The sequence below is a fragment of the Vipera berus genome (assembly GCF_964194415.1).
Source record: "Vipera berus genome assembly, chromosome: 13".
NCBI classification, from domain to species: Eukaryota; Metazoa; Chordata; class Lepidosauria; order Squamata; family Viperidae; genus Vipera; species Vipera berus.
Genome location: NC_138216.1, coordinates 619,962 through 633,643, shown reverse-complemented (window position 1 = coordinate 633,643; position 13,682 = coordinate 619,962). Strand labels below are relative to the sequence as shown.

Here is a 13,682-nt window from a genome sequence, read left to right as displayed (position 1 = left end):
GAAACCTTAAAAGCTTTCTAGGGAAGCAAATGCCACCTCCCGTCTGCATAAACCATCCGGTACACAACAGGGTCTGCACCGCAGCCACGACAGAATGAAATGCCAGCCTAATACCAGTTGTAATGTTTTATTTCCATATACAATTTGATAGGCATATAAAATACAAAATGACGGAGGCACTGTTGGTAGAACTGAGCTACAAATTTGTCCTCTGAGAAACCCCACCCAAATGCTCGATTGCTGGAAATCTTGAAGAACTCTGGTACCTCAAAGAGGTTTGCCCCACTTCAGGTAGAGCTGCAACTGCATTTGGTTGAAAAGGGCTGTTCTGCATTTCTAAGGCAGGATTGCCTGGTTATAGGAAGGCTTCCTGTTTGCTTCTTGCAAAGGAGTCAAATTTAAATGTAAATAGCGTTAAATATCTTTGTGTACGTGTGCTATTTTTTAAAAAAACATAAATATAAATTCAAACCATAACATCACCAGAGGAGTTAGTCGTTCTGAATAAAGGTTCACCAGTGGCAAAAACTTATTTTTAAAGCCTGCATAGAGTTACAGCCTGAAGATAAGAGTCAGAGAAGAGGGAAGTGGGGGGATGGGCCAGGGGTTATCCCAAAGGGAGGAAGTGGTGGAAATTAAAGCACTAAAGGCCAAAGAGGGTGAGGAGATGTCTAGCGGGAACGGTCTTCCGTCCATTCCCATGCGTCTGAGGATGCTATGTCAGTCCAGATAAAGTCATTCTCTCACTCCAAGTATCCGCTTAATAAGACATTAACTTAAGATGCTGTCTGCAGGTTTGGCGCAGGGGCTGTTTAGAAAGCAGACAAGATCTGTCGTTCTTGCAAGTCGAGCCTGTTCTTCGTGTTCATAAAAGCAGCCACTAGTTCTGTGGCACTCATTTCCTAGCGAGAAAATTCTGGAATGAACCTGTCACAATCGAGTAAAAACGACAGGGTTTCTCTGAGGGAGGGGACTGGGGGCGGCTAGGAGAAACGCCAGCAGGGAGGAGGGGTGCGGTGGTCTGCCTCTGGTCAAAGATGGTCAGTAAGAACAACTAAAGGGTCTCCCTGGCCTCTGGCGCCTCACAGCGTGGCCCAAGCGTCTTGCTTCGGAGTCCCCCGGTCGCTCTGGATCAGCCTGCCTTGAACTCTGCCCACGTCTGACGGCGGCTCTGGGGCCTGGGAGGCTTGCAAACACCGTCAAGCTTTGGTGCCAATGCCAGTCCAAAGTCCAGCCTCCCTGCGCCAACGGGCAGCCATTGCAGGGCCCCCTCAGGTCAAGAGGAGCTTCCTCATCGGGAGCTTTGCGTCCCCCCGTGACACACGCAGAAGGAATGTTTGAAGTTCCTCAGAAAATGGGGAAAGGGACAAAACGGGAAGGAATTCCGCGCCAGGCTGGACTTGAGGACCTGGCCACAGGAAGGGCCCTCTGGAGCTGCGCCAGAGATGGAAAAGGCTCAGCTGTGGATCAAGACCGGCACTTACGTGGCACCCAGTGAGGTAGCTCAGGAGGCGCTTGAGGCTCTCGGGAAGCAGCCTCGTCTCGGGCGAGGGGCTCTCGTGCCCCCCAGGCAGGGCAAAAGCGAGACCCTCGGCTGCGCCAGAAGTGCCCGTCCACCCACCTCTTTCGTCTCTTCTGTCCTCCCATCGGCCTTGTAATGCCACGCCAAGGACAGGGGAGAGGCCCAACCACAACTTTACTACAAACGCTTCTATTTACACAGGGGGGACTGGAATTCCAGGGGCGGTGGGGGGCTGTCTTTCTTCCTCGCCAGCCGCCCACCCGGCTTTATTTGCGCTTCCTCAGGATGAGGTACATGAGGCCACTGAGCAGGGTGAAGGCGAAGGCGACCCAGGCCAGCACGTAGGAGTAGCCGAAGTGGCCGCTCTCCACCCCAGCCGGGCCGTAGCTGGAGCCCCGGTGCAGCTCCGCCTGCCGGTCGGTGTAGACGGAGGCCCCGATCATCACGCACAGGCCTGCGGGCGAGAGGCAGAGACGGTCCCACTTAACGTCCAGCCACAAACTGGGGGCCTACAGTGGCACTAGTCCTCGGCTTACGACCAGAATGTCTGTTGCTGAGCAAGGCAGTGGTTAAGCGAGTCGTGCCCAATTTCATGACCTTTTTGGCTACAGTCATTAAATGAATCAGGCGGTCATTAAGCAAATCTGGCTTCTCCCATTGACTCTACTTGTCAGAAGCCGGCTGGGAAGGTCACAAAGGGCGATCACGTGACCCCCCCAACTCCCCCCCCGTGATGCTGCAGCGGTTATAACTCTGGGCCGGTTGCCAAGCACCCAGGTTTTGCCCGCATGACCCTGGAGACGTGGCGGTCGTAACTGCAAGGACTGGCCGTAATTCTCTTTTCCCAGGGTGTTTGTAACACTGAGCAGTAGTCACAAAACAAACGGTTGTAAGACAAGCACCACCACGTGCCCGACCTGGCCTGCAATTTCTGGATCGCCCAAGGCTTTGGGGAAGTTGCCTTTCCTATGTTGTCTCTGCCCAGCAAACGGGATCCTTGGGGGGGGGAGTCCCTTTCCTCTTTCCCCCCCCCCAAACCTGGTTTAGCAATCCCATTAAAAATGTCGGTCCAGTCCCAGGAAAGCGGATTTTAAAACAGGGCTACTCACAGGACAAGAGCTGGATGATGGAGGTCAAGACAAACCGCTCGCCTTGCTTCAGGCGGAAGAGCTGAAGGAGGAAGACGAAAAAGGCCACGCAGCAAAGAATCGTGGACAAGATCATCGTGGCTTGGACAGTCTGGATAGACGGGTATTCTGGAGGGGGTTGGGGGGGTGAATAAAAAGGTCACTTCTCGGGCAAACTGCCCACTGGACATCCAGCAGGGTGCAAGGCTGGTTCCCCACGTGGCTCCACGTTAAGTCCTGTGGACTTCAATTCCCAGAATTCCCCAACCAGCATGAAAGCCTAGAGCAAGGGCATCCAACCTTTGCAACTCTGAGATCTGGCGAAGTCCACAGGGGTCACGGTCGGACACCCCTGCCATATTGTGCAGCCCAAGATGCCATGGCTTGTAAGCCAAGATTGATGACTTAAGGCCCAGCGCTGGAGAAGCTTCAAAGGCAAGCTTCAGCCAAAGCAAGCCCCCTCCTCGTTCCGGATGGCAGCAGCACCTGGGGGCCTCCCCTGCCCAAGCTCATTTTCCAGCCGCTTTTCCGCCCCCAGATCCGCCCGCATCCTGCCCGAGACGTCCTCGTGCCAATTCCACGCCGAAGGACAATAAGAAAAGCTCGGCCCCTCCTGCCAACTCTCTGTCCTCAATTTCCTCCGCAGGAAAGTCAGCCGGCTTCCACTGCAAGGCGCTTTCGGAATCGGGCAGCTGCGGGCCCCTCCCTTCCTCCCCTCCCCTCCCCAAGTGCCTTGGCAAGGCACCCCCACTCCTCAAATGGGGGGAGGTCCCAGAGGAAGGGGTCCCTGGGGGAGCAGGCAGGGCTACAGCCTGGACCTCCCAGCCCCCAGAAATGTTACTTGTCAGAGACAGCATCAAAAATGCAAGCATAGTCACACAACATAAAGGTAAAGGTTTCCTGTCCAGTCCCGTCTGATTCTAGAGCACGGGGGGGGGGAGTCATCCCCATTTTGGGGGCGAGGGAGCCAGCACTGTCCAAAGACATTTTTCATGTGGCCAGCATGGCGATATGCCAAACGCTGTTACCTTCCCACCAACGTGGTATCTATTTATCTACTTGCACTTGCCTGCTTTCAAACTGCGAGATGGGCAGTTGCTGCTGGGGCAAGTAGCTGGAGCTCTCCCTATTAGCAGCAATCGGGTCTTGAACCCCGGCTGCCAGCTGACAAGCTCAGCATCTTTAACCACTGAGCCATCTTGCCCCAGGGACACATTATACTTCTGTGCAGTTGGGAAAATGTGGAACGCCACGATATCCTGGCATTTTGCAACCACAAAGTTTAGTTAGAAGACTTGGGGGCTGGGGGGGCAGAGTAGACCCACCCCCATGGGTGTCATGGGGTGCCTGTCTCTTCCCACCCCCAGCAAGGAGAGACACCCCCGCATGAGACTCACCTGGAAGGGTATGATCCAGGGCTGTACAGTTGGTCTCATTGAAGCAACGGTGCCAGATGTCTGTGAAGAAGCCATCGCCAACCCACCAGGCCTAGAGAAGAAGGCAAAAGGGACCCCCCCCCCTCAGGAGACCAGGAACCAGCTTTTTTTAAACAATGAATAAAAATAACCCTAGTGATGCACAGGTGATGAATTTTCAACAAGCATTTGTGGCTGGCAGTTATTGCCTACGGATAGGCGGAGAGAGAGCTTTGTAAATATGTTTAAGAAGAGTCAGGAAGTAGCTCCGTGTGTGGGTGTGCGAATGCACGCACGCACACACGCAAGCCAAGGTGGTGTTTTGTTTCAGCTGATGAGGTCAGTATTTGGGTTCTATTCAGCCTGAATTCAGCTCAGGCCTGAGTAAATCCATCATGTTTTGTTTACGGGCAATTCATGACCGGTGAAAACTCAGCCATAACTCATCTGCAGCCCCTGGATTGGCAAGTCAGACAGAGAGAGGTGACTCCTGGAAGAACCGGTACTTCAAAGAAAAGATTTGGTTCCCCCCCCCCCCGCCGCCAGTTTGATTCGACCTGCAAACTGGTATAAAGTGGCACCAGTTACCTGTTTGCAGTAAGTGTGAAGAAAGACTTCCAACAGCTTTCTTCATTTGAATAGGCATTACCCCAAAGCCCAAAGTGAGAATCTTTGTGTTTGTGTGTGTGTGTGTGTGTGTGTGTGTGTGTGTGTGTGTGTGTTTCACCAAAACCACGGGGACCTTCTCAGCAGCACCTCCTAGACCGATATTTCTCAACCTTGGCTGCTTAAAGATGTGTGGACTTCTATTCCCAGAATTCTCCAGCCAGCTTTGGGGGAATTCTGGGAGCTGAAGCCCACACCTTTTCAAGGGGCCGAGGTTAAGCAACACTGCCTTAGACTAAAGGCATCGTCCGTGTATTTCCAGATTAGAAGAGACTCAGATCTGTAAAATTTCATTTCCTTGTTCAGAGGACATCCCTTTAATCTTGGAATCAAATCCCACCCAGGCAACTCACGTTATCAATTGTAGAGATGAACAAAAGTGCAGCTGAAGTGATGTGGAAGAGGATGATAAATGCCAGGAGAATCAGCATCTCGGCGTGGGGAGGGGGGCGGTTCTTTCAGATGAGAAGAAAGGAACGCTGTTTAGACACAAAGGGAAAACAGAGAAGAATTATGCCACGCAAGGCATTAATACGTCCTCTTGAAAAATTTCTGCTACTCTAGTCAAGCCAATGTTTGTTGCTTCTTTTACTTTGACATAACTACTCGATAATTTTCATGAATCAAGGTTACCTTCTCAAAAGACATGTCTGAAAGTTGCCAAGCTTGAAAAACGCGGATTTAGAACAACTCCGGAGAAGAGGTTGGGCCTGATCTTCTCCTTTTAAAAACAAAAGACCTTGCCTAAGAGTTGAAGATCTTGATCTGCCAGTTAAAAAAGCTAAATCTGAACCTGGAAGGGTGGTGGCTGGGATGAAGATTTTCTTACCGTCTCCTCAACCCAGGATACCATGAAAGCATTCTGTGGTGGCAAGTGGGCAACTCTAAATTTATGGAAGCTGGATATTTGCCTCATTTTCCTCATAGATGCAGTAAGACCACTGGATCCTCACTGGATCTTCACTGGATCTATAGCACCTTCACTGCTGCAATTCCAGAATCACAAGAAAACCAGACTCTCCATTTTTCCCCACTTATTTCACCGGGTGGCTCATCTGATCCTAATCACTCTGCTCTCCTTTCTTTCCCTCTCTAAACACCAGAGCGTTTGCAACGTACTTCCCTCTGCAAATAGCCACAGCGCTTAGGACTTGTACGGTGCTTCACCGCCCTCTCTAAGTGGTTTACAGAATCACCATATTGGCCCCCAACCATCTGGGTCCTCATTTTACCCACCTCAGAAAGAGGGAAGGCTGAGTCAACCTTAAGCAGGTCGGGATCGAACTCCTGGCAGTGTGCAGAATCAGCCTGCAATCCTGCATTCTAACCACTGGGCCACCAGGTCTCTTTTTATAAATACCCACTCAACCATAGTGGGCTCCGTGGGATGGCAACAAGGGAGCCGATACCTTGAGGTTTGGGGGTACCTGAATCTATAGAACCGAGGGCCGTTCTATCAGAGAGGCCGTTCTACCTGTACCTTCCTCAAGCCAAGGAAGGGCGGGATGCAACCTGAGGGCCTCTGAAGGGTCTTCCTTGGCCAGAGACGGAGGGGGCAGTTAAGAGAAGAAGACTGGGGAGGGCGCTTTTCTTGGGTGGCCCCAATAAGCTCCTCTCTGCTGGCACTAAAGGAGATTTTAAAGATTTGTCTCTGCCCGTCAGTATCTGGAGGCTGCGTGCTCTGCTCCTTTATTTGCTCACCTTGTTTAATCTTGAAACCTTGGATCTGTTGAATGTTGTTCCAGGATTAAGTCTGCACTATTCTTTGGCCCTGAAAAGCCATCTCTGCGCCTATTTTTGCTTAACGGCCCAACCTTCATTTAGAACAGGCCATGCAACCGTTTCCAAGCTGGCCTTTCAACCGCTCTGCTTGGCTTCCGAAAGGAAACCCAGGCAGGATAAACAGCCAGGATCTGCTTTGACTGACGTGAAGATTCCTTAGGTACATTTGGTGGAATTACTCACCCTGCTCCTGTCACATTAAAAGAGCTACACCTTGGTGTAGCAGTTCTGGGGCCACAGCTGAGGATTTGGGAGGGGCTGCTTTAAAAGGAGCTGATGCTCAGAAGGTCAGCTGCCCTTCATGCGGGTCACGGGTTGGGCCCGCTGGTCTCCAAGCAGCATGGGTTATGTGCTGAGGACTGCATGATCTGGGCCCCTTTCCCCGGGGAAGAGATTGTTAGCTTTTTGTCTATTGTGAAGCTCGGAGCCTTGATTGTAAACCATTCTCCTTATTAGCTGTTGGTTCACTGCCACTGAACCACGCAGAGAAGGCGGATTTGATGCCCCCCTCTGAAAAAGGGCAGAGGATTGAAACGCTGCTCTTGGCTAAGAAGATCCAGCCTCAAGGATGCCATTTGCTGTCCCTGACCTAATGCCACTTCGGGGAGGGGGGGAGGGGCACAGCATCTACACCTGGGAGGTTCCAGAGCACAGGGAAGGAAATGGCAATGGGGACAGGGCCAAAATTCTCCCTCTCACAATGCCCGGTTTGTGTGGCCACACCTAAAGGGCATCTCGTGAAAGGAGGAGCTTCCCATCAAAGCCTTCCTGAACAGCACTGGTGGGCGGGCTGCCTGGAGAGCAATTCAGCCGAGGGACGGCCAGCCAGTCCCAGAATGCCTTTTTCCTCAGTCGGGAGCCCTGCCTGAGAAACGTGTTTGCCCAACCAGGGAGTGGCCTGAGGAGAACTTTAAGCCAGGATCCTGGCGCCCTGAGTGCAGCAAGCCGACTTGTGATAAAACAGGGCTGTCTGGTTCTGCTTACGTTTTCTTGCTGGCCACCAGCTTCATCTTCCGTTTACCTGCTGTTCGTTGTTTTGTCCGCGCTGGGCCATGGAAAGATGAATGATACTCGGTGTAATAAAATGTTACAACGCCATTTTTAAACACACCTAAAGGTGTAGGAGGCACCCTGCATCTCCTTAAGCCATTGTTGACAGACTACAAGGGCTGATTTGCCCAACATGCCAAGCCCACATCCAGGCCGGCTTAGTTCAGCCTGATTAGGTTGATCAGTCGATTGATTTATGCCCTGGCCTGATCCACTCAATCTGTGCAGTTTTATTTAAAGAAGTAAAATTGTTCTAAAGGAAAAGAAGCTGCTTCCAACAGCAGCCAGCCAGATGCTCTTGGAAAGCTGACAAGGTATGATCTACCAATCAAAGCAATGCACAGAAAACAGGCAGGAATGCAAATTGAAGAAAAAATATTGCAAAACAGTTTTGAGAGGTCTCTTGTAAACCTACTCAAACAGCAGTGATTCCAACTGCATCCACTATGAATGAAGAAAGGCAGAAACAATCTGGACACAGCATTTGTGCAAGCAGAGTGGAGGCCACTTGGCTTACGGCCAAGGGCTCTGGCCAGGTGACCCTTAACTGTGATTCTGGGTTCATCTTAGGTCATCCAGAGCAGGAGCATCTTCTTGGGCGCCCTAAACGTCCAGCTTCCCAACGGTGTACCTGATTGGCCACGGAGGAAGAAGGGACCGAGAGACCAGCAAGGTTCAGGAGAAGCAATGCTTGGGCCAAGAGACCCCCTGGCATCTTCCTTCCTTCCCTCCCCCTCAAGAATATAGAAAGTGACCCTGGATGCAAATGGTTACACCAGAGGTTGCCCAAGGCTGGATCCCTGGGCCTCTTCTGATAACAGAGCCCTGCTCCAGAAGAGATGAAACAGGAGATACGTCCCAGCCTCCTAACCAGAGGCCATGCAGCAGATGGTGGCTTCACCGTTCACACACATGCATATATACATGCATGCACGTGCGCACACACACACAGACACACACACGGAAATCCTTACTACTCGTCTTATTGTTCTGATGAACAGTTTTCCTTCTCCAGTAATCCTAATTTACATGTCACGTTATGCACACTTTGCATAATTAAGTTTGCTGAATAGGTTACAACTGGCAGGGTTTGCAAAACACGCTAAATTGTTCATCGCGGTTTGAAAGCAATAAGAACAGATTCAGCTGCCTGGCAAAGGTACCCAAACCGATTCTGTGTGACGGAGACCTTTCTCTGAATCTCTCGAACCATAGACTGATGCCAAAAAAGCTGCTATGGTGAGAAGGGAAAAGGCGAAACGCACCTCCGCGGCTCTCCCTTACCTGGGCACTTGTTACAGGTCCCCCACGCGAACTCCCTTTTTCAGGATGGGGACGCAGGACGGCCTCTTCAGCCAAACCCTTCAGCTTACAGCCCTTCCTTGCCCCACATTCATGAAATGTCTGCAGTCCAAGCACGGTCCTCCGGGCCATAATCCAGCGGCTCTTCCAGGTAGCCCGCCTAGCTCCACAGTTTACAGGGAGGACAACCGAGGCGCAGGAGGCCGCTTAGCTCTGGCCCATCTTAAGCCCCCGGCGGGGGTCCTCGGGGCCGGGGCACGGTCCGGCTAGAGGGTCTTCACCGACGACCCTCCCCGCCCTAATCCCCGTCGCCAATGAGCTTCGGCAACCGCTCCCTACCCACGTTCCTTTCAGCCAGCGGACGAGCCCCGCGGCCGGGCTCGGGACGCCTCGGAGGTGCCCAGAGAGCCCCGGACGAGGCTTCGCGGGCGGCTGGAGCCGAATCTCCCGGGAGCCCGAAGAGCCGCAGGAGGGGCGTCCCGCTCCGGCCACCTTCGGCTGCGCAACGCAAAGCGGCGGACGCGCAACGAGGCGACTCCGGCGTCCTCGGCCCGGAGACCCGGCGCCCTCCCGGCAGGCGCCCCGGCCATCTCCCCGGCGCGGACGGGGGTCCCTCGCGGCCGCCGATCCGGGACGGGCCTGCCGGGACCGCCCCCCCGCCCCGTCCCGCCCGGCGGCAGAACCGCCGCGGCTCAGCCCGGCCGGCCGGCGCGAGCAGCCGCCGCAGCATCCCGCCCCTCTCGCCCGGCCTTCGGCGGAGTCCGGCGCGCGGCAGAGGAGCCAGGGGCTCGCCCGCCCCCCCCTCCCCGCTGGGCCGGGGACCCTCCGCGCCTCACTCACCGGCGGCGGCGGCGGCGGCGGCGGCGGGGCTGGTGCGAGCGAGCGAGCGAGCGAGCGAGCGAGGAGTGGCTGCTCCGTCTGCCGCCTCCTGGGCCGGCCGTGCCAGGAGCCCGGCTGGGTGGGGAGGGCCGGGGGAGGGGAAAAGGCAGCGGGCCGGGGGAGCCGCCCGCAGCCCGGCCCGGCCCGCAGGGGCGGCGGAGGAAGCCGCGCGCTTCCCGGGAGGGGAAGGGCAGCCGTGGCTTCGGGGGCGGCGGGAAGGGCCCGGCGGGTCGCGCCCCGAAGGAAGGCCAGATGTTCTGGCTGCCGCCAGCAGTTCTGGCCAGCGAGCCGGGCCTCGCTATGAGCAAGATCGCGACTTAGAGGGAGGGAAGAGCCAAACGCGGATTCGGTACAGGAAGCGCAGCCCCCCCCCCCCGTATGGGCAGGTTTGCCCGAAACGGGGACCAGAACCTGCCTTTTCCTTCTTGTTGGAGAGGAGGTCAGCCTGAGACTGGGACTAAAGCGCCAAAGGCAACGACGTTTCCTGTCCCGGCCCATAATCTTGGTCCAGGGAAGGAATAAATTGGATGCGTGAGACACTTGAAGCAAAACCAAAAACACTCCGATTATTTTCCACAGAGAGACTTCCAGGACTCGCTGTATAAAACCTTTACCGGGCTGGGGGCTTCCCCACCGATCATCGCCTGCAGGCGCCTTTTGACACTAAAGGTTTTGACAATAAAAGTGCCAATGGGACCAATAAGAAACGGTGTGTGTGTGTGTGTGTGTGTTTGCTGTGGGGGGGGAGAGAGTAGCAAACAAGGGCCCCTCCCACCAGCCTGGCTGCAGGGCACTAAAGGATGGCCAAGTTATTTTGGCAACCGAGGCAGGAATTTCCACCGCCAGCCCTTCTCCACCCCCCCAGCAGTGGAGACACAGCAGGGAGCAGCCAGAAGCCACTGCGGCCTGTTCAGGTGGCTTCCCCTGGGAGGCCGAAGGCGGCCGCTGACCTGGAGCCTCTCGGAGGAAGCCCCCCCCCCCCCCGGCTGGCTGGGCAAGCAGATCCAGTTTTTTAAAAGAAAGAAGAAAAATCACACCAGAGAATCCAGCCTGGCCCAAGGATAACCAGCAGAAGCAGAGAAGGATGAGAAGAAACTGAGAGAGATCCCAAAGCCAAGTGGATTACTGGCCCCGCACGGGCTCCCTCCCCTCAGTGCTGCTGCCAAGAATGACCCACCGGAAGCATCCGCCCCCCCGTCCCCCCCCCCGTTCTGCTTCAGGTTCATCCAGCAGAGGCACCAACCAGGCTGGCAAGATGCTCCTTCCAGGCACAAAGGAGTGAACGCATCAACTCTAAGAAGGTGGCATCGGCACCTCTCCTTTCATGCACCTTTGGCAGCCCGGAGGGCTATTTTCAAGGCCAAAAAGGCTTTGTCCAGATAACGACCTCTTGATAAATACGGCCAGGACAACAAAACACCCGTTTTGCTCTCAGATGAGAGGAGGACGAGCACCTGCAGCCTTCTGGGCAAGACGTCAGAAGGGGGGGGGCTCGGAGACACAAAGACTGATGCGGGAAGGGGGCACCTGACGGGGTCCCGGATGCCAGGCTGTCTCCTGTGCAGCAGGCCTAAGGTCGGCCTTGGGTGAAACCGCCTCTTCCTCCCTCTCGCTGAAAGGGTCAAAGCCCTTGGCCAAAGCGTGCCTGTTTGCAGGCAAAGATCCTGGGTTATCTACCCCAAAGGTCTCTTTTCTTACGTTCTGGGACGCGGCAAAAGTGACCAGTCCTGCCAAGCTCCAGCCACAGCTCCAGCCAGGCAGCTCAGCCAAGCTGAGCTGGAGGGAGCCACCTCTGGAAATGTTATTCCTGGAACAGGCCAAGCCGAAACAGAGCCATCAGGCACCTCGGAGGCTCCGAGAAGTACCGCGGCTGCTTCGGGCGGCAACGCTGCTTTTTCTGATGTTGCCAGGTCATCAAAAAATAAAACAAGTGGAAGGCAAATAACATTAAACCGGATCTGGTACAACAGGCACCAATTTGCAAAACGCCGCGTCCTTCAAGAGTGCCTCCTCTTAATCACAGCAGAAGAAGAGGGTGCCCGATGCAGCGCCGTCTTCGCCCTCCCAGCCCAGGGGGCCTGTCCGGCCCTCGGCAGCAGGTGAGGTTCAAGACCTGCACACGTGAGTCGAGGCTCATTGCGACGTCCGTCTGTGTGACGGGGGGGGCGGCCCAGCCCTCCCTCAATGCTGGCTTTCTGCGCTGTTATACGGGAAGCCCCGACTGACAACAGTTCGCTTAGTGACCTCTCAAAGTTACAACGGCAGTGAAAAAAGTGACTTACGGCCATTTTTCACACTTGAGACCGCTGCAGCCTCCCCACGGTCGCCCGATTTACATTCAGATGCTTGACCACTGGCTCACACTCGTGATCCCCTTTTGCGACTTCTGACAAGCAAAGTTAATGGGGAAGCCGCATTCACATAAAAGAACCGTGTTACTAATTTAACCACTGCAGTGATTCACTTAAAAAATGAAAAGTCATAAAATGGGACAAAAGTCACGTAACAAATTTCTCACTGGGCTGGATGGTGGCCGTGCAAGACCCCCAGGCACCAGCAGAAGCTCTCCAGCTTCTCGACTGGCCCAAGAGCCTGCCAGGAGGGCCCCCCGGCACAACCCAGTCCCTGCTGGGGATCGGCGGGACGGCAGCCGTGTCCCTGCAGGAGGCCAAGCTGGGGGAAGCCATGGAGAGCTTTGGGCTCCCTTCCAGGCGGCCATCCAGAGCACCATTAATGGCAGCAAAGGAAGGACGAGGCCGGGTGTCCAGCTTCCTCCGGCCCAGATCTGCAAGGCGGATCAAGCCTGCAGGGCAACCCTCGCCCTTCAACGATGGATGGGCATAACTGGGGAGGAGCAAGTTCCCTCCTTCCTTTGCCAGCCCCAGGGAGGGAGGGTGCTGTTGGGGCAGAAAGGCAGGTAGCCAGTGGAGCAGATAATGGCTTATCTGAGGGCAGCACGGGGCTCTTTCCTGGGAGAGGGAAGGCCAGGCCCGCGGGGGGGGGGCCCTCCCTGCCAGCTCCAGGTCAGCCTTCCAGGTCAACGTACCAAAACGATTGTGAGAGCGACCGTCCCACCATTGCCCCAACTTCCCGCTGCAGCACCCCTAAGAAGATGGAGGCACTTCCCCAACTTGCCTAGACATCGGCGTTGCAGAGCAAAAATATTAGATAAAGGAGATCAAAGGATAAAACAGTTAACCACAAAATTACTGTTTGTTCTGCTTGCAGCAAGATACAAATCTAAAAATAAAACTGAGCACCAGCTTTGCATTTTTCCTGCAGCAAAGAAATGTGCAACTATCCAATGTTTTGAAATCGTATCCTGCATCTTCCTAGCGATGCTGGGAATGAGCACTCTTTTTCTACAAGGAAATAATCCATGGACACAGCTTAGAGCTGCGCTGCCCCGCTCTATCTTAGCAAACGTGGGGCTGACCCAGTGGGAAGCCTTCTCTGAATGGAGTACAAAATAACCCAATTAGGACTTCCAGGGTTAAAACCAGAACCTTAAAATTGGCATTGACTGTAGTTTGTCATAGACAACTGTGTTGAGTGAGGCTTATTTAAATTAGTCACTATTGCTAATATTGGATTTATATATTAGCACGTGCAGTCTCTGCTCTCTTTCGTTCTCTCTCGTGGGGTGCAGAAGGATTTGTAGGCAACCTGCTGTTGCTTAACTTTTTTTTTTAATTCCATTTATATCTCGCCCTTCTCCGAAGACTCAGGGCGGCTTACAAGCTTTACTCAATTTCTTTTTTCTTTTTGCCTCTCCTGGGTTCCGTGTTCTTTATTCCGGAGCATGCCTAGGAACACGCTCAATGCAGAAGTACACTAAAAATCAACAGAGACATGCCTGGGCCGGGACAGGATTAATCTGAGAAAAGAAAGAATGAAAGATTTGGGTGGGGCTGATTGAGCCGGGGGGTCGGGGAGAGG

The 13,682-nt window shown here is 54.2% G+C and overlaps 1 protein-coding gene across 3 annotated transcripts; it reads right to left on the bottom strand.

Annotated features, from left to right (window-relative positions):
* Positions 1-113: 113 nt before the first annotated feature.
* Positions 114-8,384, bottom strand: EMP2 (epithelial membrane protein 2). Of its 3 annotated transcripts, none has more exons than XR_014027842.1 (5): positions 5,084-6,148; positions 4,047-4,137; positions 2,632-2,778; positions 1,321-1,976; positions 114-1,290 (listed from the first exon to the last, which is right to left on the bottom strand). XR_014027842.1 is itself a non-coding variant. In XM_081338602.1 (5 exons), exons 2-5 carry the CDS (start codon positions 5,159-5,161, stop codon positions 1,789-1,791), a joined length of 504 nt encoding a protein of 167 aa, XP_081194728.1. In that variant the 5' UTR covers positions 5,162-5,209; positions 6,432-8,384; the 3' UTR covers positions 114-1,788. The 3 variants fall into 3 exon arrangements, 2 of the variants coding, with proteins under 2 accessions (XP_081194728.1, XP_081194729.1); XM_081338602.1 differs by adding an exon at positions 6,432-8,384 and having other exon boundaries at positions 114-1,976; positions 5,084-5,209; XM_081338603.1 differs by having other exon boundaries at positions 114-1,976; positions 5,084-5,209; positions 5,364-6,148.
* Between the last annotated feature and the right edge of the window lie 5,298 nt (positions 8,385-13,682).